The sequence below is a fragment of the Rhinatrema bivittatum genome, chromosome 1 (genome assembly GCF_901001135.1).
Source record: "Rhinatrema bivittatum chromosome 1, aRhiBiv1.1, whole genome shotgun sequence".
Taxonomy (NCBI): domain Eukaryota; kingdom Metazoa; phylum Chordata; class Amphibia; order Gymnophiona; family Rhinatrematidae; genus Rhinatrema; species Rhinatrema bivittatum.
Window position 1 is genome coordinate 126,264,559 of NC_042615.1, and position 24,131 is coordinate 126,288,689.

At 41.5% G+C, this 24,131-nt stretch overlaps 1 protein-coding gene across 1 annotated transcript in view; it reads left to right on the forward strand.

The window, feature by feature from the left end:
- Positions 1 to 24,131, forward strand: part of FGL1 (fibrinogen like 1) — a 120,846-nt gene that overhangs the window by 90,773 nt on the left and 5,942 nt on the right. The window contains exons 5-7 of the mRNA XM_029587035.1: positions 11,102 to 11,199; positions 19,018 to 19,106; positions 21,950 to 22,137. Coding sequence (XP_029442895.1) covers positions 11,102 to 11,199; positions 19,018 to 19,106; positions 21,950 to 22,137 — 375 coding nt within the window. The remainder of the gene's footprint in view (positions 1 to 11,101; positions 11,200 to 19,017; positions 19,107 to 21,949; positions 22,138 to 24,131) is intronic.

Below are 24,131 nucleotides of genomic sequence, written 5' to 3' on the forward strand. Positions count from 1 at the left end.
GCATCAGGGCCTTCCCCAGTTCCCTCCCATTCTGCTCCAATTAAGGAGCGGACTGGGAGGGAACTTCCCAATCCTCTACCCTAACCTCCCTTCCCCTTCCCTTATCCTACCCTCCCACTATCCCTATCCTAGCTACCCCTATTTTTTTTATTTTACCTTTTGCTCCTGCAAAGGAGCAGGAGCAAGTTGTGTGTGCCAGCACTCTGGTGGCGGCAGTCCCCCAGCACAGCAGCAAATGGCTGCTGTACCAGGCGCCTCTAGCCCCGCTCCGCCCTGCCCTCGGACCGCCCCCCTTTTAAAGCCCTGGCACTTATACACGACCCTGGATTTATGCGCGTGGCCTGGCCCATTTGAAAATAGGCCCGGCGCGCGTAAGGCCTGGCCATGCGCATAAACTCCGGGATTTATGCGGCCAGGGTTTTAAAATCTGGCCTTAAATTGAGCGAGTAGGCCCAACCCAGCAAGGAATATTCAAACTCAACTCCTTACTCCTGAAAATCTAAACCAAAATGACCACACCATTCCTATTCCTAGCCCCCCAAGTAGAACTGGGACTTCCAATCACAGCCAGCCTCAGAGGAGAGGCTGAGGTCTTCCTCTAAGCTGGAAAATCACTGGGCAAGGATCAAGGGCCATCTAGTGGCTGACCAGGGGGTCATCACGCTAGGGACGGTGCAAAGTCTGTTTCCTTGCACAAGGGAGAAACCAGGTGTACGGTGGGCCCTTTCAATAGCCAGATCCAAGGATAAAGAAATGCCCTGAAATAAAACTTTCAGAAGATTTTCAATAAAGGCTTAGATTTAATTACTCACCTTTTCCAAATCTAAACTCAAAGTGAATTACAATTCAGGTGCTGTAGTTATTTCCCTGCCTAAGAGGATTTATAATCTAAGCTGTCCTTGAGACAAGGGAGGGTGAAGTGACTTACCCAAGTTCACATGGAGCACTGGGGAAGTAGGATTCAAACTTTGGCTTCCCTGGTTCTCAATAAATTGCTCTAACCACTAGGCTACTCCTCAGCTTTATCTTTATGTGCATCACTTTTCCCTTGCTACCTTAAATTTCATCTCCATTTAGCTGCTCAATTCCCAGGCCTTCTGTTGTAAACTGAAACTGTTAGTAGTTGTATGGCACACTTTTAACCACTCACTTCTCTAGAACTAGCAATTCAATGGCGTAAAAAGTTATTAGAGGGACTACACATACACAGAAAGAGACTGTGATCTCATAAGCTTTCCTTCCCTTGGGAAAGAAGCCTAGAAACATCTCATCCTTGAACGGGGCTGGCTTTCGGGTGGGCAAGCCATATATTATTTATTTATTTTAAAATGCTTATAGCCTGCAACATCAGATACATCTTGTTCTGGGTAGGTAGCAGACTCATTACTTATAGTAAGTAGCATAAAGTAACTACAAAATAGTATATCAAGTAACAAAAACAACAAAGACATAAAAAAACCACATTAAATCAGGTTTAAAAGTTAAAAGATGACAGATACATTTAAAACAACTAAAGTACACATTAGATAAGTATGTTAAAAGCCTGTGTGAAATTATCAGCTTTGACTTGCTTCCTAAAATCTATGTACTTTGAAACTTCCTGCACATAATCTGGGAGTAAATTCCATTAAGTTGGAACAATAACAGAAAGCATTGTGCTTCTCAACTCTTTGAGGTGGACTTACCTTACACTCAGGACTGACAAATAATGTTTGTGCTGTGAGTGCTTATTTAGAAATTAAGTTAAACAGCTGGGCAGATCTTCATGTAACACTTTGAATACAAAGGCCTTTAGCTGAAACTTAAGTCTAAAGACCATGGGCAGCCAAAGAAGCTCCTGAAGTTTGGTTGACACATGATCTTGTAAAGGATTAACCTATTATTAAATGTGCCACAGAGTTCTGTACAGCCTGTAGTACATTTAACCAATTTTTTGGCAAGCCAACATAATATAGTGAGCCAAGAGCAAGTGACTGCACAATAATCCTAAAATCTCCTAACCCAGCAGATCAACCTCATTTTATAAAAAGTATTTTTAAGCACAGCATTAATCTGGGAGCGTACAACAATAATTCCAAGGTTCCGTACTTTTTCAGAAAAGGGGATCAAAACTCCTTCAAGTTGAAACTGATATGTAGGAAATAGGACAGAATATTTGAGCCAGCACATCTCAGTCCTTTGCATACTAAGCATTAGCATATTTTCTGACATCCATGAGGTAACAGATTTAATGCAAGATGCTAAATGAGCAAGAAAAGATGGCAAATCAGGATGAGCCATTCCAATAAGCTGCACATTGTAGGCATAAATTTGATATTTTATATCAAAGGCAGAAATCAGAAATCCTAAAGACTGCAGGTAGAGGTTAAACAAACTAGCTGATAGGACAGAACCCTGTGGTGTACCACAAACCAAAGTATCCCAGCTTGAAACATATTACCCAAGCATAACTTGAAAAGAATGACCTGAACCATTGCATGACTTTCTGTCCTATAACATAAGAACAATCTGTGAAGAAGAAATTCATGTGAAGCAGTATCGAAAGTGGAAGAAATGTCCAATAACAATTTGCTGTAGACGGAGGAACCTAATGTATCAGCGGCTGCCTCATACCTACCAATTCCCCACTTTCTTCTCTAACATAGATAGCTGATCCAGCCCCTCGTTTCGGGAGAATGTGGTCATTGGGGCTCACACATTTATATGTGGGGACCTGACCCAAGATATCAGATTTCTGGAGCACAATTTTTTAGATTGTAATGGCAGTAGTCAGTTTTAGGGTAGATCCAAGTCCGGTCTTAGGTTTGCTAGGCCACTGGGGGGATCTGAATGCATTGGTTAATAATAGAAAATTGATTCCCAAATACTTCTTGAAACTTGTTATATTACAGTCACATTCTTAAGAACATAAGAACATGCCATACTAGGTCAGACCAAGGGTCCATCAAGCCCAGCATCCTGCTTTCAGCATAGGCCAAACCAAGTCACAAGACCCTGGCAACTACCCAAAAACTAAGTCTATTTCATGTTACCGTTGCTAGTAATAGCAGTGGCTATTTTCTAGGTCAACTTAATTAATAGCAGGTAATGGACTTCTCCTCCAAGAACTTATCCAATCCTTTTTTAAACACAGCTATACCAACTGCACTAACCACATCCTCTGGCAACAAATTCCAAAGTTTAATTGTGCGTTGAATGAAAAAGAACTTTCTCCGATTAGTTTTAGTGTGCCACATGCTAACTTCATGGAGTGCCCCCTAGTCCTTCTATTATCTGAAAGAGTAAATAACCAATTCACATCTACCCGTTCTAGACCTCTCATGATTTTAAACACCTCTATCATATCCCCTCTCAGCCGTCTCCTCTCCAAGCTGAAAAGTCCTAACCTCTTTAGTCTCTCTTCATAGGGGAGCTGTTCCTTTCCCCTTATCATTTTGGTCGCCCTTCTCTTTACCTTCTCCATCTTTTTTGAGATGCGGTGACCAGAATTGTACACAGTATTCAAGGTGCGGTCTCACCATGGAGTGATACAGAGGCATTATGACATTTTCTGTTTTATTCACCATTCCCTTTCTAATACTTCCCAACATTCTGTTTGCTTTTTTGACTGCCGCAGCACACTGAAACAACGATTTCAATGTGTTAATCACTTATAGCTTCTTATATAATAGCCACACTTTGGAAAGGTATTCCCCCTGTAATTATTGGCAGACACAGCTCTTTGAAGTAGCTCGAGTTGAGAAGTTAACCTATTTGATGAGGAAAAATTTGAAGGGATTTGAAGGGATATAAGCAAATCTGGGACAAACGTTAGGTATACTTTCATATCTTGGACTGAAGAGATTCTGTGTTGTTGGCTGGTCACAAACAATAAGCCCAACTATCCAGAAACCGGAAGTACAAGTACAAAACAATCTAGCAAAGTTTCCAGGTAAATTTTTCCAAATTTTAACACGCCATATACATAAGTGCAGTTAGTATGAAAAAATTATGTAGGACCACAACCAACTGGATCTGTATAACAATCAGACCCAATATAGGAGAGGTCACATTGCTTTATTAATAATATTGAGATTTTTCAAAAAATATATTGCCACGGGAAGATAAGTCTGTGAATTCAAACAAAGCCACAAAAAGGTTTTGTATGGCAAAAAATCATATGCAATTAATTGCAGTACTTAGCTCAAACCGGGATAGGAGATAGAGTCCCGACATGATCACGTTTTGGACCATCCAGGTCCTGCTTCAGGGGTCAAGTCTTCTGAATCCTTCGATGTAGAGCCTTCTTAAAAATCATTCCCAAATTGGCAAACAAACTGGCATTTTTTTGTGTCACAATCATTCCTCAGCGGTCCGAAAACGGATCGAGGAGCTCAATTGACAGCTCAATTGTAAGAAGTTTGATACTTCTCTCGACTTCACCTCAGCATACCATCCACAATCTAATGGGCAAACAGAAGAATGAACAGGTCACTCAAGCAGTTCATTCGTACCTACGTGAACACTCGCCAGAATGATTGGAGTGAACTGTTGCCCTGGATGAATTTGCCATCAATTCTCATCCAGCAACATCCACTGGATCAACACCATTCAAAGTGGTTTACAGACAACTACCACTGCCACTTCCATTATTAGTGTTGTTCCCGGCAGCTTGTCTACTGTCAAAGATATTCAACAACTTTGGACTCAGACGAAAGAGATGCTTCTTAAAGCAGGACTTCAAGCTAAAATAGGATACAATGCTCACCACTGCAAAGCTCCAGATTTCCAGCCTGGTGACAAAGTCTGGCTATCCATTAAGCATTTGAGACTTAAACTACCTTCAGCTCGCTTCACTCCACGCTTCATTGGACCATTTCCCATTCTCCGACGATTAGGCAATCACACCTATAGTCTGAAGCTACCACCTACATTGAAGATCCACAGTGCATTCCTCGTCTCACTATTGAAGTCATTGATCCTTAGTGAGTTCTCCAACAAGACTCCAGAAGCTACACCTATAGATGCAGAAGAAGACATTGAATACAAAGTAGACGCTATTCTAGATGTGAGAAAAAGAGGCAGAGTATGGGAATACCTCTTATCATGGGAAGGCTATGGACCTGAAGAAAACTGTTGGACTCCATTGGCTAATATACTGGATAAAGAGATGCTACAAGACTTCCATTGATTGCATCCTCAGAAACCAAGACCTGGTAGGAAACAGCGTAGATGCCCTTTGAAGGTGTGTACTGTTGTGTCCATCGGTGCTAAACGGCTTTGCCTCGTTTGACTCATCTTATTCACGGCTCCTCCCGCTTACCTAGGAAAGATGGCTACTGCTGCACCTACAAGCCAACCTCTCTGGCATCCCAGAATGGCTATGGTGCAGCTTCCCGCCATGCTCCTCCCAGGTACCTATTAGGGTGCGCGTGTGTCACCCACTTCTTTAATCCAACCTTGGTGCGAACCTCGGGGGCGTTCCCCCTTGCTGACGTCATGCTATCCGGGTATATAATCTCTTCTAATTTGCTAGCTTGTTGAGTTAGCAAGGACTTGAATTGACTTGAATCGGGACTCATATTCGTTCCTGTCAACGCTACTCTGCCGCTTCTGTGCTGCCGCTGGAAGCTCTCTCTCTGCCCTTCGCGGTAACTGCTAACCTGGTTACCCGCTCCTCGGGGCCCTCTGCTTTATTTCAGGTGCCTTACAGGGAACAGGTACTCGCTCCTCGAGGGCCTGCTCTCCCTGCCTCGGTGCCTGTACCTTCTTCTACAACCTGGTGGAATCGCATACTTACAGCAAACACCTAGTGAGTACTCTAACTCTCAGTCTATCTCATCCACAGTACTTCCTTGCTGGGAAACCTGCTTCGTAACCTTCCAATACCAACGGGGTGAGAAGGGCTCCCTCTGCCGAGGTCCCTGAGACTGCAACTACCAGACTACCTCACTACTGCCACTTCTGGTGGTACTCTTCAAGCTGTATAATAAAGAACTAACTGTATTTGTGTGTTCTGAGTCTAGCCTAGTACTGTGGCTCCTCATGGGGCTCCTCCCTGTAGGCGTGGTTATCTGCCACAGTACCCAAGGATCCACCCAAACACCGCTGAACCATAACAATGAGGATAGGGCCCCCGAGGAGCAGGTACCCGGGATGTCTCACGCCGAGGAAGCAGGAGCTGGAACGGGAAGTCCGTAGTGAGTGATGCGGATTCAGCAATGAGGGAACCCATTGCCAAGTCATAGGCAGACAGGGCCAGCTGGCTTAAGAGTCCATGGAGAATGACGTCATCCGGGGGGAACGCCCCCGAGGTTCTCGCCATGACGTCCTTAAGACTGACCCAGAAGCAGGTCGGCGATAGCTGGCGGAGGCCGCAAGTCTTCCCAATGGTGTCAGTGAAGTGAGGCAAGAGGTGAGCAACAGCAGTTGCAGCCGTCTGCAACCTACGGGCGTAAGAGTAAATGTGATTGGGTAGGGAGTTCCATATTTTTGGTCCGGCGACTGAGAAAGCACGGCTGCGTGTTAAATTCAGTCTGGCAGTTTTTACTGTGGAAATTTGAAGGAGGCAGAGTGTAGATGATGAGGCGGTTGATAAATTCGGAGAGTGGAGCATAACCACATAGATGAAGTACTGTTTAACAAAATATGGATTATCATTAAAATTTTATATTGGATTCGCTGGTGAATGGGTAGCCAGTGAAGTTGCATGAGGATGGGGGTTATGTGGTTTCTACGGGGTATGTGGGTAAGCAGTCTAGCAGCACAGTTTTTAATTAGTTGAAGAGGTTGTAGGCATAGTCAGGGAGGCCTGTGTATAATGAATTACAATAGTCGAGGCTTCTCAGGATAAGAGACTGAAGCACATATCGAAAGTCAGCTGGAAATAGTAGTGGTTTGAGGTTCTTGAGTAAGTGAATTTTGTAAAATGATGATTTTGTAATAGATGCAATATTTGTGGACAGGGATAGCTTGGAATTAATGTGAACACCTATGTTGTGAGCATGACTGCGTATGGGTATATGACATTTGTTAAAGACAAGTTCAGCGGGAGGTGCATGTGTAGAGTTTGGAATAGTGGACAGGTGTATGATTTCAGTTTTTTCTGCTCTGAGGGTGAGACGACTGTGTATTAGCCAAGTATTTATTGTTTGTAGGTAGTTTGTGGCTAATGAGAAGGTGTGTTTCCATGATGAGTCATAAGGGAGGATGAATTGAATGTCATCTGAGTAGATTTTGTAGTTTATGTTGAGACTTGATAGAAGTTGACATGGTGGGAGAAGATATATATTAAACAGGATAGTGGAGAGGGCGGATACTTGTGGTACTCCAGAATCAGTGTAATATAGGTCAGAGCAGAATTGTTTGAGATTGATTTGTTGTGGGCAGTGATGTAGAAAGGATCTCAACCAATCGAGGACTTTACCAGTAATACCAATGTTTTGAAGATTATTGCAAAGAATTTCATGGTTTAGGGTATCGAAAGCAGCAGAGATGTCGGAGTATGAGAATTTAATCTATGTTGGAATCGAAGCCTCTAATTATGGAATCGAAGGATGAAAGAAGGAGGGTTTCAGTACTATGAACTTTCCTAAAGCCTTTTTGGTTTGGGTGTAAAATATTATTGTCTTCGACGTATTCATTTAGTTAAACCATGTCTATCCATATGTTCTGTGATTTTGTTATATAGAATAGTTTCCACAATTTTTTCCTGGCACTGAAGTCAGGCTCACCTGGAAACCTTTTTAAATATCAGGGTTACTTTGACCACCTTCTAGGTACAGAGAAGGGCTACCAAAATGATAAGGGGAATGGAACAGCTCCCCTATGAGGAAAGACTAAAGAGGTTAGGACTGGTTAGAAATGGTAACATGGAATAGACTTAGTTTTGGGTACTTGCCAGGTTCTTGTGGCCTGGATTGGCCACTGTTAGAAGCAGGATGCTGGGCTTGATGGACCCTTGGTCTGACCCAGTATGGCATTTTCTTATGTTCTTATGTTCTTAGTCTTCAGGTACAATCGACAATTTTAATGATAGGTTATAAATTACTAGTAATAGGTCTGAAATTTCATTTTTTAGTTCCTTCAGATCCCTGGGGTGCATACCATCTTGTCCAGGTGATTTGCTACTCTTCAGTTTGTCACTCTGGCCTACTGCATCTTCTCGGTTCATCGTCCATCTGAATTACTACCCTTGAATACCATCTTTGGAACAGTTATCTCCTCAACATCCTTATTAGTAAATACCGAAGCAAAGAATTCATTTAGTCTTTCTGTGATGGCCTTATCTACCCTAAAGGTCCCTTTAACCCCTCAATTATCTAACAGTCCAACCAATTCCTTCGCAGGCTTCCTGATTTGGATATATTTTTTAAAGATTTTATTATTGTAATGTTTTGGCCGGACGCAGGAAAGTTCCACAGCCAGCTGCACCTACCTCAAGCGCTGCCAAGGCCAAGATGTCACCAGGATCTCTCGTGGCAAGGACAATGCCATGACGTACCCAATCCTCTGTCTCTTCCTAGGCGTGTGCACACTGCTGTTGGTAAAAGGGCCCTTGGTGGGAAAATCCCCATGGCACGTCCTGATGACATCACACACTAGACCTATTTAAACGCCTGCAAGACAACAGACCGGCACCTTAGCAACAGGTCTTCCTGCCTTGAAGTGTGTGTTGCTCCTCTTTGTGCCTTGCTTCATTGTTCTGCTTTCTTGCCTTGCCTTATTCTTGCCCTTGCCGTGCTTCTCTTGTCTTCCCCTGTTCGCCCTGCCTTGTCCTGGTCCTCAGTGTCTTGTCTTGGCCTGAATCCTGGTTTTGGCCGCTGCTTCAGATATTGACTTCTCTTCTGGATTACCGCCTGCCCTGATCCCAGCATGGACCCGGATATTGATTGCTCTCTGCCTGCTCTAACCTTGGCATGGACCTGAATATTGTCTGCTCCTGCCTGCCCTGACTTTAACCTGAACCCCGATACTGTTTACTCACTGCCAGCTCTGCCAACTAAACATGTATACCCTAGAGAAAAGGTAGGATAAGGGAAATATAATAAAGATGTTTAAATAAATTCAAGGTGTCAACGCATAGGAGGTGGGCTTCTTTCAATGGAAAGGAGGCTCTGGAACAAGGGACTATGGGATGAGGGTTAAAGAGGTAGATTCCAAGAGTAATATAAGGAAAGATTTCTTTATAGAAAAGGTGGTGGTGGTAGATCATGGAACAACCACTCAGTGGATGTAGTGGAGACAAGGGCAGTATCTGAATTTAAGAAAGCATAGAACAAGCACAGGGTCTGAAGGAGTGGTAGGGTTGTAGAGCTGAGCAGATGATGTGAATGGGCAGGCTATGGTTTTTATTTGCTCTCATCTTTCTGTATTTCTACATTCTAATATAGAGATCAGTCTCCATTCAGAATTGCATTCTGAACAGGAATTGTTCTCTTCATTAAGTGCAGTGAACAAATGAATACATAAGTGCCAGGAGCTGTCAAAACTGCATTTCCACAATATAAACAAAAACAAATACAGTAAAACAGGTAATATTGATATGCTGTTTATGTATCTTAGATGTCATTATCAAAATAAAAATGATTTTGAAAAAAAACCCAAACTCCTGTATTTAGTATTCATCCAACCTGGGATGAAGTAAGACCGTCTTCTCCTTCTGATGCAGCTTGGGGAAGATAGGAGTGCCAGGGGATGCCAGTGGGAGGTTAGGCGGGGGGATGTTGTGGGAGGGCGGGCTGCCAGCTCTCTTGCTTACATTTTTTAATTATTGGAGGCAAGTAGGTGCCATGGCGGGGATTGGGGAGGATAGAAGATCCCCCCTGCACATACATTTTTGTAATGCCAGAAACTGAAATTACAAGCAGCCAGATTTAGGCCTGTTCTGGTACCTAAATTTGTCCACTCAAGTTAGGAACCTAGCGATGAAAATCACCGCTAAGCTTCTAACTTCCTCCATCCAACCTGTCCCTGCTCTTGGCCATTCCTGTTTTTGAGGCACCTAAATTTAGCTGCTCAGCCTAGGAAAATTTTGAAGCAGGCAGTCTAGGCTCCTAACTCTCAAAGTAAGTGCCTAAATCTTTGAATATTAGGATTTAAGTGTCTACTACTTATGACTGTGGTAACATAGGTGATAGTGGCTTGGGAAACGCTAGGAGAAATAAGGAGGCAGAGTCTGACTGTTTCCTTTTGTGCAATTTTGTTTACAGTGAAAGCAAAAAAAAAAAACAAGCAAAATTTTGTAGTTCACCTTAAAGCTCAGGTAGTACAGCGACATTAAACACAGCAGGTCTTCTCACAGTGTGGGTTCCTGCCTGCCCCCACCGAGGCCTGCCTAACCCTGAGGGGATCCTACTTTCACCCAGAATTCCTTGTAGGGCTGATCCTTAAGGAGGACTGGATTAGATATTTATGGCCGGTCCCTAAAGGTGGTTTGAGGGAGTTTTCAGTATTAATTGTATATTGCTTATATTTGGCCATAATGAAAAGAAAAAATCTCCCTCAAGAAATTGAAAAGCAATTTTCAGTTTGTCCATTTTGGGAAGTCAGTGGATACATTTTACCTATGGACTTTGCCCCAAGTTACTTTTGCTTTGATGCTTGCAAAGTGCCTGCAGACACTTGCATCTGCTTTATGGGTGGGTAGAATTTTGCTGCAAAAATATGTGCATAGATTTGCGAACCGAAACATACTCCTGGGATTGCCGCCTGTAAATTTGACTAAAAGTACAGGTGTTGTTAAGCAACATGCTTACTTTTAGCCACATTGGGGGAAGGTGATTTTGTTTTAGGAATTTGATTTATGTAAGTAAATTGCATTTCTACCTACGTAAATAACCCTTAAAATTGCCCTTGAAATGTATAGAACAATGAATGAAAACCTTGTAAGGTTGAAAAAGCAAACCATGCAGCTAATCAGTTCTGCAATTTGCTATTTAGAATAATCCAGCTATCAGTTCCACTTTGATATTCAGCCTGTTGACTTTTTCTTTGAATCTCATTTAGAACTGAAATGATGCTATGAGAAACATTGCTTTGAAAGACAGTTCTTTCTGGACAAGTGCTTGCTTTTTATCCATTTACTTCTGTTTCTGAACCACTCCCTTTTGATTACTTTTAGGGTCTGGGATGACTATAAACAAGGTTTTGGAGATTTTAATTCAGCAAAAGGTGAATATTGGCTTGGAAATGAAAATGTTCACTACCTTACAACACAAGGTAAGTCATCCGGGGAAATTGCATAGACATTTGCCTCCAGTCTATTTCAGCACTCCAGTTCAATAGTTGGATTCTTCAGGGATCGTGGTACTTTTTATGGGGCCCATTAAAAAGTTAATCAGAGAAGATGGCGGCCATGAGCTTCAAAGGTCGCACAGCTCTCTTCGGGTATAATTTTCCATTCCCAAACAGGGCTTTTACACTCTTGCAGGGAAGGTGCTTGGAGCCAGAATGTAAAATTTAACAAATATTGGCTTAGCTATTTCAGTTCTTCATAGCACTTTAAAAAACGTACTATTTTTTTTTTAATGATTTGTGTGCCCTTAGAATCTATAGGAGAAAAGGCACCAGTTTTGGAAACAGTTACAGAAAAAAAAATAGTAACATCAAGCATAACATTTCTGCCATTTGTTTGGGGAAGGTCCAACTCAATTTCTTAAATGCTTTTTTCTTTCTTTTGTTAAATTGTTTATTTCAGAACATTTCTTACATGCCTAACAAAATAATTCAACAGAATAGCGCAAACCAGCTCTGTCAGCCATGGGAAGACGTCTGCATGAAACAAAGATGAGGAGTGGAGGAGGGGAGCGGGGAAGGTTACATATGTGTTTGGCACATTCATGAGCTGGCAAAAGCATGTGCAGGATGTTTGGACCTTAGAGATTTATTTTTAAATGATGTAGCACTTCTGACCAGGGCTAGGCTACCTTCTCAAATTATCTGTGGAAACTTTCACTCTTGATGGCGCACTTTGTAAGTGGTGTGTTAGGCTACATTGGGCCCTCTTCCTCACAGACATGAAAAAAGGGACGGCCTGCTCCACAGCTAGAACCAACTGTGGCCCCCCCCCATCTCCCTAGGATATGCAGTCAGGGTTTCTTATATATAGAATTATAGCTCATCAAAGACACATTGAGGACCCCTCCGAAGATATATTTAGCACACCTTTTCACTGACAGCTCAAGGCAAGTTAAATTCAGGTATGATAGCTATGTTCTGTGCCTAGAGGGCTTACAATCTGAGAACCTTATTTACCAAGCATTTTTCCACCATAGGCACAGAATGGGAGAAAAGCCTTAGTAAATCAGGCCTTAAAGTTTGTGCCTGAGGCAAGGGAACATGAAATGACTTGTCCAAGGTCACAAGGAGCATCAGCAAGATTTAAACCCTAGCTTCCCTAGTTCTCGGCGTGCTGCTCTAACCACTAGGCTATTCTACTCCATGCCATGCTGGAAACTTCTGATGGAGAGATATAATATACTAAAGCCCTCATCCCCTGCGACTCATTACATAACAGTCTCCTACTGGGTGCCTTAGTACCCCCCACTATTAGGCTACATCTCACTCTGGCCTCTTTCGCCATCATCTCTGCTCTGTAGGCTCAACCAAAGTTAAACCCTGCACGCACTGCAGGGCCCCACTATGCACCCATTGGACAAGGCACCGATGAGTCTCAGTGACTATAGGAAGGCAATGTGAGGTCAATATTCAGAAAACCAGCAAGCAGACAAGTTATCCTACTACATTTAGTCCCATAACTTGGCCTGGATTTTCATTAGGATAAACATCCCTGATTAGTTATCTGGCTACTTGTATCTGGATAACTTTAGACCTAACCAGATATCTTTTGAATAATGCTGACTAGATTTCAAGTTTTCCAACCCTATGTGGCCAGATAACTTTAGCCTTAACCAGCTATATTAAAATGAATTTAGCCAGTTAAGTACCAAGCCTCAGGTGTTTTAAAAAAAAACAAAATGTCACTGGACTAGTGGTCCTATCATTACCGTCTACCCGAGCTAGAAATACATGGTCATGTTGGATAACGTATATGCTCCATATTCAGACACAGTCTAGATAGCAAAGTTAATTGGATAAATTATCAGATAACTTTGGAGGTATATTCAATAGTGCAGCCACACTATGGAATATAGCTGGCTATCTTAAAGTTAGCTGGCTAACTACAGCCAGTTAACTTTAAGGTAGCTTTTCACCCCAACCAGACTTAACCAGCTAAGTCGTCTGGCTAACTCTGAATATTGGAGTTAGCCAGTTAACTTAGGGCCTCATTTTCCAAGCACTTTACCGTGTGCGATAAATTCGCAAATCGCGTTAACAGCTGTTAACGCGATTTAGTCATTTGGTATCCAGGGGGCAGAGTTGGGGCGGAGCATATGTAAAGCAGGAACCTGTGTGGCGAAACGGCCGCAGTGTTAGCGCGGCTAATAACTACAACTCCAACCTCGCGTTATGGACTGCGTGACGGGCCTGAAAAGGATTACCGCCATCCACGATAGTCCCAGACATCCTGTTTCAGGGGAGAGAGAGAGAGAGAGAGAGAGAGAGAGAGAGAGAGAGAGAGAGAGAGAGAGAGAGAGAGAGAGAGAGAGAGAGAGAGAGAGACTTACTATAGTGCCTATGCCCTACATAGGTATTTTAACCCCTATGGGAGGGCCACCTACTAACTCGGGGTGGGGATTAGGTATGAGCGTCGGGGGTTGGGGGCCACTTTCGCATTCCACATGAGACCTACGGACTGAACAGTGGTCTCTAGTGCAGATTTGCTGGCCGTCGGAGTGAGGACGCTCACTCCAAGCGGAGATTTGGCCAACATTCTCTCCACCTAGCATGTTGTTGCCCAGGTAGAGTGTCCATCAAGCTAGGTAGAGAGAACGTTGCCCAAACCACTTCTTGGAGTGAGCGTCCTCACTCCAACAGCCAGCAAATCTGCACTAGAGACCACTGTTCTGTCCGTAGGTCTCATGTGGAATGCGAAAGTGGCCCCCAACCCCCGACGCTCATACCTAATCCCCACCCCGAGTTAGTAGGTGGCCCTCCCATAGGGGTTAAAATACCTATGTAGGGCATAGGCACTATAGTAAGGTGCTCTTTCTCTCTCTCTCTCTCTCTCTCTCTCTCTCTCTCAGCTGGATATGTGCCCAAATATTAATTTAGGTGGCAAATTTCTGAGTTACAATCAATCAAATTGGACCTAAAAGTCCAGTCACTGCTATGCTAAATCAATAATTAATTTAAACACAATTTCAAAGACATTTTTTTACCTCACCAGAAACATCTGGTTCTCATATTCTTTGATATCTTTTTTTTATTTTTATTTTATATTGAAAAATGTTTTTTATATTTATGAAATTTTTTTAGAAGGGGTTGTATGTTTCATACAATTATTAGTGCCCTAGCACTGTACTGACAGACAGCAATTGCTCCAATATAAACCGAGGAGAGAAGAGTCTAGGTTGGTCTGGTTTATAACAAACCACTGCTGTCGGCACCATTGCATCTGCAATCAAGAGACATTGGCATGTGCTAGTGCTTCATGAGATCTTTAGGAAATTACCGTTGATTGCCACTAAGAGAGGCATGAATATTAGAGATAAAGTGGTACATTCTCAATTGGAACATCATACTCAACCAGTGGAATTCCATGGCCACTCAGTGTGTGGGCATTATAATTGGTGTGAACATTCCATTGATCCGGTGACAGGATACAGAATTTGGAGGAAGGCAAATACTGATTGCAATTCTATGAATGTGATCTCTGCAATAATATGTCCATGGCCTAAGATTTATGTAGGGTGCACCACACAATCGGTGAGAGTCAGGCTGCGGGAACATAGATCACGCTTTAATACGGCGAGAATGACCGCACCGATGGTACAACATTTAATGGAGGTAGGCATGATTTTGCCCACATGAAGTGGACTATAATAGAACAGCTTAGCACTTCAGTCCGTAGAGGAGACAATGTTAAACTTAATTATCGTGAATCCTTCTGGATTTACACCTTAAATACCTCTTGTCCAAATGGGATGAATGAGGAACTCAATCTCGCTATGTTAACTTAACACTATGGCACTGTGGCAAATAGTTATAGTAAATGGAGTGTCTCTGGTTGAAAAGCAATGGTGCGACAGTGGATAGGTTGATCAGAGAAGCTCTGATGACGTATAAAATACGTCTTACGCTAGGGATCAGCTGATTTCGAATGACGTCTTTTTGAAGAACAAAGACTCGGCTAGAGAGGACGCTCGAAATCAACAAGATGCATGGAGAGTACCCGTTATACATTTATGCAGACTAACATCCCCTGAGGAAGGATGGTTTGTTTGAAATGTGGACACGTTGGGATTGTTTACAACTATTCGGGACTTGTAGCAGGGTTCATGTTTTATATTGAAATGTGTGAAATAAGACAACAAAAAATAGTTAAAAATAGAAAATATATATAAAAAAGTGGATGCAATTCATTTTGAAAGAATTTAGGACTTCAGTAAATTAAGAAAAATATGGAGGTGGTTGGAAGTTGATGATTATACAAGTATCACAGTGCTGGGGCACTAATAATTATATGAAACTTACAACCCCTTCTAAAAAAATGTTCATAAATATAAAAAACTTTTTTCAATATAAAATCATTAAAAAAAAAAAGGATATCAAAGAATATGAGATCCAGAGGTTTCTGGTGAGGTAAAAAAATGTCTTTGAAATTTTGTTTAAATTAATTATTGATTTAACATAGCAATGACGGGACTTTTAGGTCCAATTTTATTGATTGTATGTGAAAATCACTGCCAGTGGTGGAGTGAATTAAGTGTAATTTCTGAGTTAGCCAGCTATATGCTTTTGAATATGGACTTCTAAACAGCTAACTTGTTCCCGCCCTGCTGTAATTGGGTTGTTTCCATCATCCATTTTCCATTAGCTTATTAATTTTCTTAGAAAATTCAGTTTGACTGTGTACTTGCTGTATGACCCTCCATGCCTCGTTTCCATCTTCTCTTCTCCATGTCAGTCCTTGTCTATCCTACCTCTGCCTCTCTGTCCATCTCCTTCCCCCACCACCCCACCACACTCCAGCTCCTTCCACCCCAATTATGCCGCACCATGCTGGTCTGTTTACTAATTCTGAACTGTGAGGTGCCTGTAGAATTTCCATTGGGCCATAATGCTTGGATCTAATAAACAGAGCAGTTCAACCAGATGAGCCCGCCAGAATCTGAATAGGAGCAATGCTGGAGGTGAAGGAAAGAGCAGCACTGATGTGTAAGGGGACAAGACCATAAGCAAACAAGAAGGCCAGTTTGCCTTTGTTGCATGGCAAGAGGCAGATTCTGCAAGAGTTGCAGCAGTCATGGAATCCTAGCAAAATCAAAACCCTGTCTGTGTGTGTTTTTATGAATGGATTTGTCTTTCATCTGCAATACAATTGTTCATTTGTAGAAGTGGTAGGTACTTTGCATAATACAAAGACAACGAGACATTGAAAAAGGTTTTAATTTATAAAAAGCAGAGACAGTGGCTTATTGTTTGAGCAGAAAGTGCAGGAATATTAAAATGTTTGTTTAAACATAGGGGAATATTGCATGTGCCGTGGTTAGTCAGCCAGGATACTGGCGGGAAGACTGGGAATGTCAAGGGGATAAGGAGAGGAGTTAAAGGCAGTTCTTGTATCCCTCCTAACATCAATCCTCACTTTCAAAAGAAAAGTAAAATGCAATAAATGTGATTATATAATACATTATCAACTTCATTACAATATGCATGACACTTCTCTAAAATGAAGAGATGCTGTCTTAATATCACCAATAGAAAAAAAGAGGCCTCAATTGTCAGACACATCCAGAAATAATTATAAATTGTAATATCTTTAGGAATTGTAAGTATCCTACATGGATCTCATGTCAGTGACCAGCAGCTGACTGATAGCCAATGCAGTGTTAGAACCATGTACCTTACTATACATACTCTATTTTTTTTACTGGAGTATATATTCTTGCACTTGACATAACCACCATCAGGAACTGGACAAAGGAAGCCCACTGAGCATGCTCATGACATGAAAGCAGCTCAGATTATGGGCAAATAGTAAAAAATCCTTGTCTACACTTCATTTGCCTCATTTAAATATATTAAAATGCACTTACACAGCCCTATTTCACAGGATTCAATGGGAAAAAAGGGGGGGAAAACCCCCTAAATAATAGAAATCTATATTTGATAGGCGAAAACATTTCTTTAATATCTATCCTGAAGTTCCTGAAAACATTCAGCATTAGTTTGTGCAGTGATAAATAGACTAATTTATATTGCACACTTTTCATTTGGATTTAGATTTGCCTTGCCCTCCATTACGGTAAGGTGAGTGCTGCCATCCCCAGCAGTTAAAATTATATTGGTTCTTTAAAAGCAGTTTTGGTTTGGGAAAATGTAGTCAGTGTTTAGAAATAGGAGGACTGTTGAAGTTTTTCTGGTGACATTATCCGATAGAGTATAAGAAAATGTCCTATTTTCCCACAAGTTTAGAAGCATTTTACAGTTGTCAAAAATCTCTCCTTTATTTTATTTTTATTATTTATTTATTTGCTTTTATGTACCAACATTCGTTGGAGTACATCATATTGGTTCACATTATAACAGCTGGAATAGTTTGACAAGGGTGTCATACCATTTATACATTGTAACATTATACATTGTAACATTATACCTTAATGGGTGAACATTAAAAACATATATCACAATAAACATTTATACATTGTAACATTAAACCTTGGTGAGTTAACATTAAGCATTTATAAAAATGAACATTAAGGACTGGAAATTGAAAATTCAATTATCTTGCTGGGCTAAGGTGCCTCATAACCGATACAATATAGTATGTAACCAATTTTAACTTGGTATTAAGGTGTCTTAATGATGCATGGAGACAAGGAGGGGGTAGGGCAAGGGGGCAGAGAGTAAGACATAGAACGCAGTAGAGAAGGGGTCAGGTGAGGGGGGATTAGTCTGTGTGTTGGTAGGCTTTATGGAATAGCCATGTTTTCAATTGTTTTTTAAATGATTGGGTGGAGGGTTCCAGTCTGAGTTGGGAAGGTAGCTTGTTCCAGAGGGTGGGGCCAGCTACTGAGAAGGTACATTGTCTGGTGGAGGTAAGGTGCGCTAGTTTTGTGTGGGGGATGGCAAGCAGGCCTGTGTTTTGAGACCGCAGGTTTCTCTGGTAATATTGGGGTTGGGGAGGGTCATTAGACCATTTGATTTTTCTGTTGTTGATGGTTTTGTGCAGGAGGGTGAGGATTTTGTATTGTGACCTGTACATTATGGGGAGCCAGTGGAGTTCTTTTAGAATAGGGGTGATGTGAGATGAACGGTTAGTGTTTGTGAGAGATATGGCTGCTGCGTTTTGCAGCAGCTGGAGAGGTTTGGTGGTGGAGGCAGGTAGACCGAGGAGGAGGGAGTTACAGTAGTCCAACTTGGAGAGTATGAGGGATTGTAGTACAGTGCGGTAATCATGGTAGAATAGCAGTGGTTTGATAGAAGCTGTGAGCCTGCAACTGTGCTCTGGGCTAGAGCAAGCTGTCGGAAATGAATAAAACGTGTGTGTATGTCTTTGAGTGAATCACTGTTTATGGACAAAGTGGAGGAGATGCATTTTAATATGTACACCTATCCGATATCTGTGTTTCGAATAGTGGTATATTAAATAATAAATTATGTTACAATGGAGTGTTTATGGTAATGCCTCTTCCTGTGCACTTCAGACATCTTTTCTTGGTGAATATCTTATGAGTATCTGCTTTCCTGATAGTTGTTTTTCAGGATTTTCCTACTCATGGCCCTCCAGAGACCAAAAAGGATTTGGATGAATTGATTCCTTAGTTGTTAGGGTCAATCCTTGTTAACAGTTCAGTGATAAAAGTAACATTGTGAACTGCTGGTTTTGCACTGTTAAAAAATATTGGGATGACATTTTCTGTTCTTTGGAGGAACCTGGAACTAATGGATTTGCTTTCTTTTTGGTTCAAGGTGAGTATGTGCTGAGAATTGACCTTGCAGATTTTGAAGGAAAACGCCGCGTTGCACAATACAAAAATTTTACAGTTGGAGATGAAGAGGTAATTATTCTCTTTTCACTGATTTTTTGTTCTAATATTTTAATTTCTATTCTCTCAGTACTGTCCGTATTGACAGCATACTTGGGGCTTCCCAAACCTTTCCTGGGGGACCCCAAGATATCTACAAATACTATGCATGAGATAAATTTGCATATTCTGGGTCTCCAGTGTCTATCTCATACATATTCATTATGAATATTTATTTATTTATTTCAATATTTATATACCACCAATCAGAATATCTTAGCAGTTTCCATTGGTATATTCATAAAATTGGTCACAAAAACAATTAACAAACTAAAACATAAATTAAAATAGTGGACAACTGGACAATTCCAATAAAAAGAAATGTAATATAACATTGCCTTAAAAACTATTGTAGAAATCTCAACAATTGTTCAGGACAGTATTTTATGGCAAATTAACTATAAAATGAAACATACAAGCAATAAAAAATAATATGAAGAATAAACAAATAAAAAATACAATAAAATACAGTCAAACATGACCTGGTGTCTGTAAAACCAGTGCTGCTCCAAAATTACATAGTAATTTGCCTTATTTTAGAGCTTTATTTCAATTAAATGTCTGCAAGAAGAAGAAGCCCTTCACCAACTTCCTGAATTTTAAAAAGGAAGTTTCTTCTTTTAAAGGCTGAGGATGAGTTCCAGAGGTAGGGACCCTGTACGTACGTAGAAGAGTCACTCTTAGATTCATCCAATCTAATAATCTTATGGGAAGGAACATTTAACAGTTCTAGATAGGCAGATCTTAAAGGCCTTGAATGGTGATACAATTTTAAATAAGCATTAAAACTTGCAGGTATCAGACCATTAAGACCTGAAAACATGATTAACTGTTTGAGAAGCCCTGGCCTACAAAGATTGACAGCGAAGCAAATGTACTTGTGTCACAGTTGGAGTTAGCTGATCTCATGATAGCATGGGATACCAAGATTCCTGTACTAACCAGTAGAGGAATATCAAGAAAGTTTTCATTGCATTTTAATTTTGTATCCTGACTTTTTAGTAAAGAATACTTCCCAAAGCAGCTAATAAATGAAAAAATACAATTTAATTCATCATAAATAAATATAAAATGCATTTCAATATATACCTATAGATTACTTTTAAGATAGTTATTTTACTAAAATAATTGACGTGCATTGTCAGAGCACACTGAACTGACAGGAGGTAAAGGGTGGTTCTCCTTCTGGCTCGGCAAAGGAGAACTTTAGGAGCGTTCTGTGGTTGGAAGGGGAACTGCTGTGAGGAAGGGAGAATCTGGGCAAATTTTGGAAATCAGAGGAGGGGGGAATTTGTGTCCCACTGTCACTTAAGTCATCAGGTGGAAGAAAGGGGAATGAAGAGGGGCTGTCAACCCTACTGTCTTTTGAGTGGGAGGGAGGATTGCTTCTATAGGGAGGTAGGTTGAAAGGACTTAGCCAGTTAGCACTGATTGTCATCATTAACCAGCTAACTTATGCCTGGATTTATCAAAATGCACTAAATATCATAGGGAAAAGGGGTGTGTTCTATGGTAATAGGCAGTTTATTGCAACCACTGGGGGGACCATGTTTAGTAGTTTTAAGTTCCTCAAAAGCCAGCCTAGGAGAGGGAGAGAGAGAGCGAGAGAATATTGCTGTAATGTTTGCACACTAGATAGGTATTTATATCTCTATGGGAGGCCCACCTAGTCACTCATGGTGAGATTTAGGTATTAGTGTAGGGGTTAGGGGCCACTTTGACATTCAAAATCAGACGTATGAACAGAACAGTGCTCTGTTGTGAAGATTTGATGACCTTTGGAGTGAGGAAACTCACCCAAAGATGAGATTTGTGCAATGTTCTCTCAACCTAGCTTGATGTTACCCAGTAGAGAGTCCATCAAGCTTCTTGATGTGTTTGAGAGGGTTATAGTCAAGCATAAATTGAGATCAGTAATAGAAAAATACTTCTGTATAATGCTGGAGACTATATAAAAGCCAAAGATTGAGACAGGCAGTGCCCATGGTCAATTTGGCAATTTTCCACAACAGAATTAAAGTTTTGGGGCAGGAGTTCTCCCATCAAAGAGCACTTTGCATGGACTTAGAGTGCAAATGTTTTCTCTTCTATAAGGCTTTTCTTCTGATCATTATTTGAAGTAAAGAGAATTGTTTTGGGAATAATCAAGCTGTGTTGTTGTGAATTATTTGGGAAGTGTATGTGCCATTTATAAACGCTTTCCAGTAGAATGTTGAAATATGTTTCCCACCCATGGATAGGACTCGATAGCCCCTCTCACGCGCAACAAGGAGATCAAGCTACAGACAGCAATGCTTTTACAGGATAAGTTATATATACCATGTAATGAAACCGCGTCCATTTACACACATCAAACCTGATCTCCTGAGCAGGAGCTCCAGTATTAGTGTTACATAATAAGCCACAGAGTGAATTTCGGCATTTTTCTCCTGTTCATGAATACTCCTAAAATGTTTTCTGTCTCAAAACTTAAAACACAGTTACTAAGAATCACAATTTTTATGTGCTAGCACCTGGAGAATTCTGTTTCTGAAACTGCTAATGAGGCAAAACATACAATGACCCCAGCCTCCAGACAACCATATTGTGAAAATGAACATTTCTTTAGCCTTGTCAATTCAGTTCTTTCTAGAAACTATCTTCTGTCTTTTTGAAGTGATTTTCTTTGAACTGTGTATCTTGTTGTTAGCAGAACAGTCCATTGGCTTGGGTGTTCTTGCTCCTCTGCACACTGTAGTTATAATGAGATTGGTTTCATGCAGTGTTGATGCAGCGCGATTCCAGTGCTAGTGAAGTGTAAACTTCCTTTTCCTCAGACCTCCTACCTCATGAATTGTGGGGAATACTCTGGTACAGCTGGCGATTCCCTCTCTGGTGGATTTCACCCTGAAGCAAAATGGTGGGCCAGCCACAAAGGAATGAAATTCAGCACCCCTGACAAGGACAATGACAACTATGAGGGGAACTGTGCTGAAGAGGAACAGGCGGGCTGGTGGTTTAACAGGTTATTCATCTTTTTTTTTTAAAACATTTTTATTTCAAAATATTTACCAATTCAGCTTGCCAAAACTTAGATAGATAATGGAGAAATCTTCAGTATAGATGAGACATTGTTATCGGTCAAGGAGCTTAGAAACAATATAGGGCACATTGTTAAGTGGGGCAGGATTGTTATCTATGGCACCTTGGAGGAACTTGCATTAGATCCCTCTTATGCTTTCTTTTCTCTTTTTGGGGCCCTCTAGTTTTCTTCTGCTCTTTTAGGCTTCCAGTTCAATCAAAACCAACCCCCCATTGGGTTTCAGCACCTTGGCTCTTCATTTATAACTAGCCAGGAGTTTTCCCCTACATAGCTCAGCCATTGCCAAAACTAGTGAGGCTGTTGTCCAAACATCTAGCCTCTTAGGTCCCCATGGCCATGCTGCATGGTATAGAGCCACCACCAACCTTTTAGCACTGACCCAGCTGGTTTCTGGGGAGCCTGCTGGTACCAACCCAGGTACTTCATTTCACGTGGTTCCAGCAGACTAGAACTCTCTAGAAATCAAATGGGTCGATGCTAACAGGTTTGTGGTAGCTGGGTACTGTCCAGCAAGGTGAGTGCATGTTCTGGCAACAGCCTCACTAGTTTGGAAGCTATCTAGACTATTACAAAACTTGGTGGTAAGACATTGGAGCAGGGATGGTGGTGGGAACTTGATGACATAGGGGTCATGTGTGATTATTTACCCAGATAGTAGAGAACCAAAAGAAAGAAAACAAAAATACCATCTGCCAAGTGGACTTGGATATGGAGTGATATCCTACAAGTGGTCAAATTTCTATGATTGGCAGCTGAGATATATCCTTGTAGTGTGGACAGGATTATCTGGGCAGACTGGAGGTAATAGTTGGTCTTTATCTGCCATCATCTACTATGGTACTGTAACCCCTTTCACAGGGCACTCCCTGTATAAGCAAGAGGCCACCTTGAGAGGCTACAGATTCTTGTCCAACTTGCTGCAAGTCTGGAATCAGGATTCTCCATTGGGGGGAAGCATTGCTCCTAGGCCCAAGGGGATCGCACACACAGTCTCTCCAATCACAGTCATTACACAGTATTGTTCCAAAATGAAGATATACATTACTGAAGTCCAAAATCAAGTAAAGCAGTGCAGAAGTACAAAAAAATAAATGGAACCAGTTCTTCAATGAAGTCAGTAGACACAAACTCCCAAGTACTTACTGGAGAAAGATCACCAGAATTGAATTTCTCATGCTGTTTGAGTGAAATAGGTGGGATTTGGATTCCTGATAGCTCTTGCAGGCTCCTTCCTCCTCACATCCTGGTCAGAAGACTGAACGCCTTTTTCTCCCACTTGGCAGATGATAATACAATACCTGGTTAGTCAGACCAGCGCTTGAGAACGAGCCTCTTTCTACCTTGACTCTGGGACAGGGACCCTCATGGAACCCACACCGACCTTGAAACCCCACAGACAGGCGAGCTCCCAAAGTCCTCCTAAAGGAGAGAGAGGAACTTTTTCCTTCCTTCTCCAGGAACAAGGAGAGCAACCACAGCACATTCTGCTGTCACCTCACACTCCTCCCTGAGCCCTTATAGATTTGGACAGAAGGATCCACCCTGTGGGGATAGGACAAGAAGAAAAGAACAATCCCGCTGATACAGCCCTTACTGGAAAGGCCTAATGGATCTCATGGGACTTTGGTACCATGTTTATATGGCACCCGACCAGGATGCCTTCTTAAACAAATTCATAATTGATCTAGGTCAGCACGTAGAGAGGGCAATTTTCAAACATCCTGCATAACTGCAAATATCTGCCTAGGTTATACCTAATTTCAAAGCGAGCTTATGAATGTTCACTTTGAAAATTACCCCACCAAATCTACCCCGCATAGGTTACATGTACATAAATTCAAACCACTGCCCAACTCTGCTCCCAGGAACGCCTCTGCTCGGTTCAGGTAAACTTCAGTGTGAACATGACATATGCG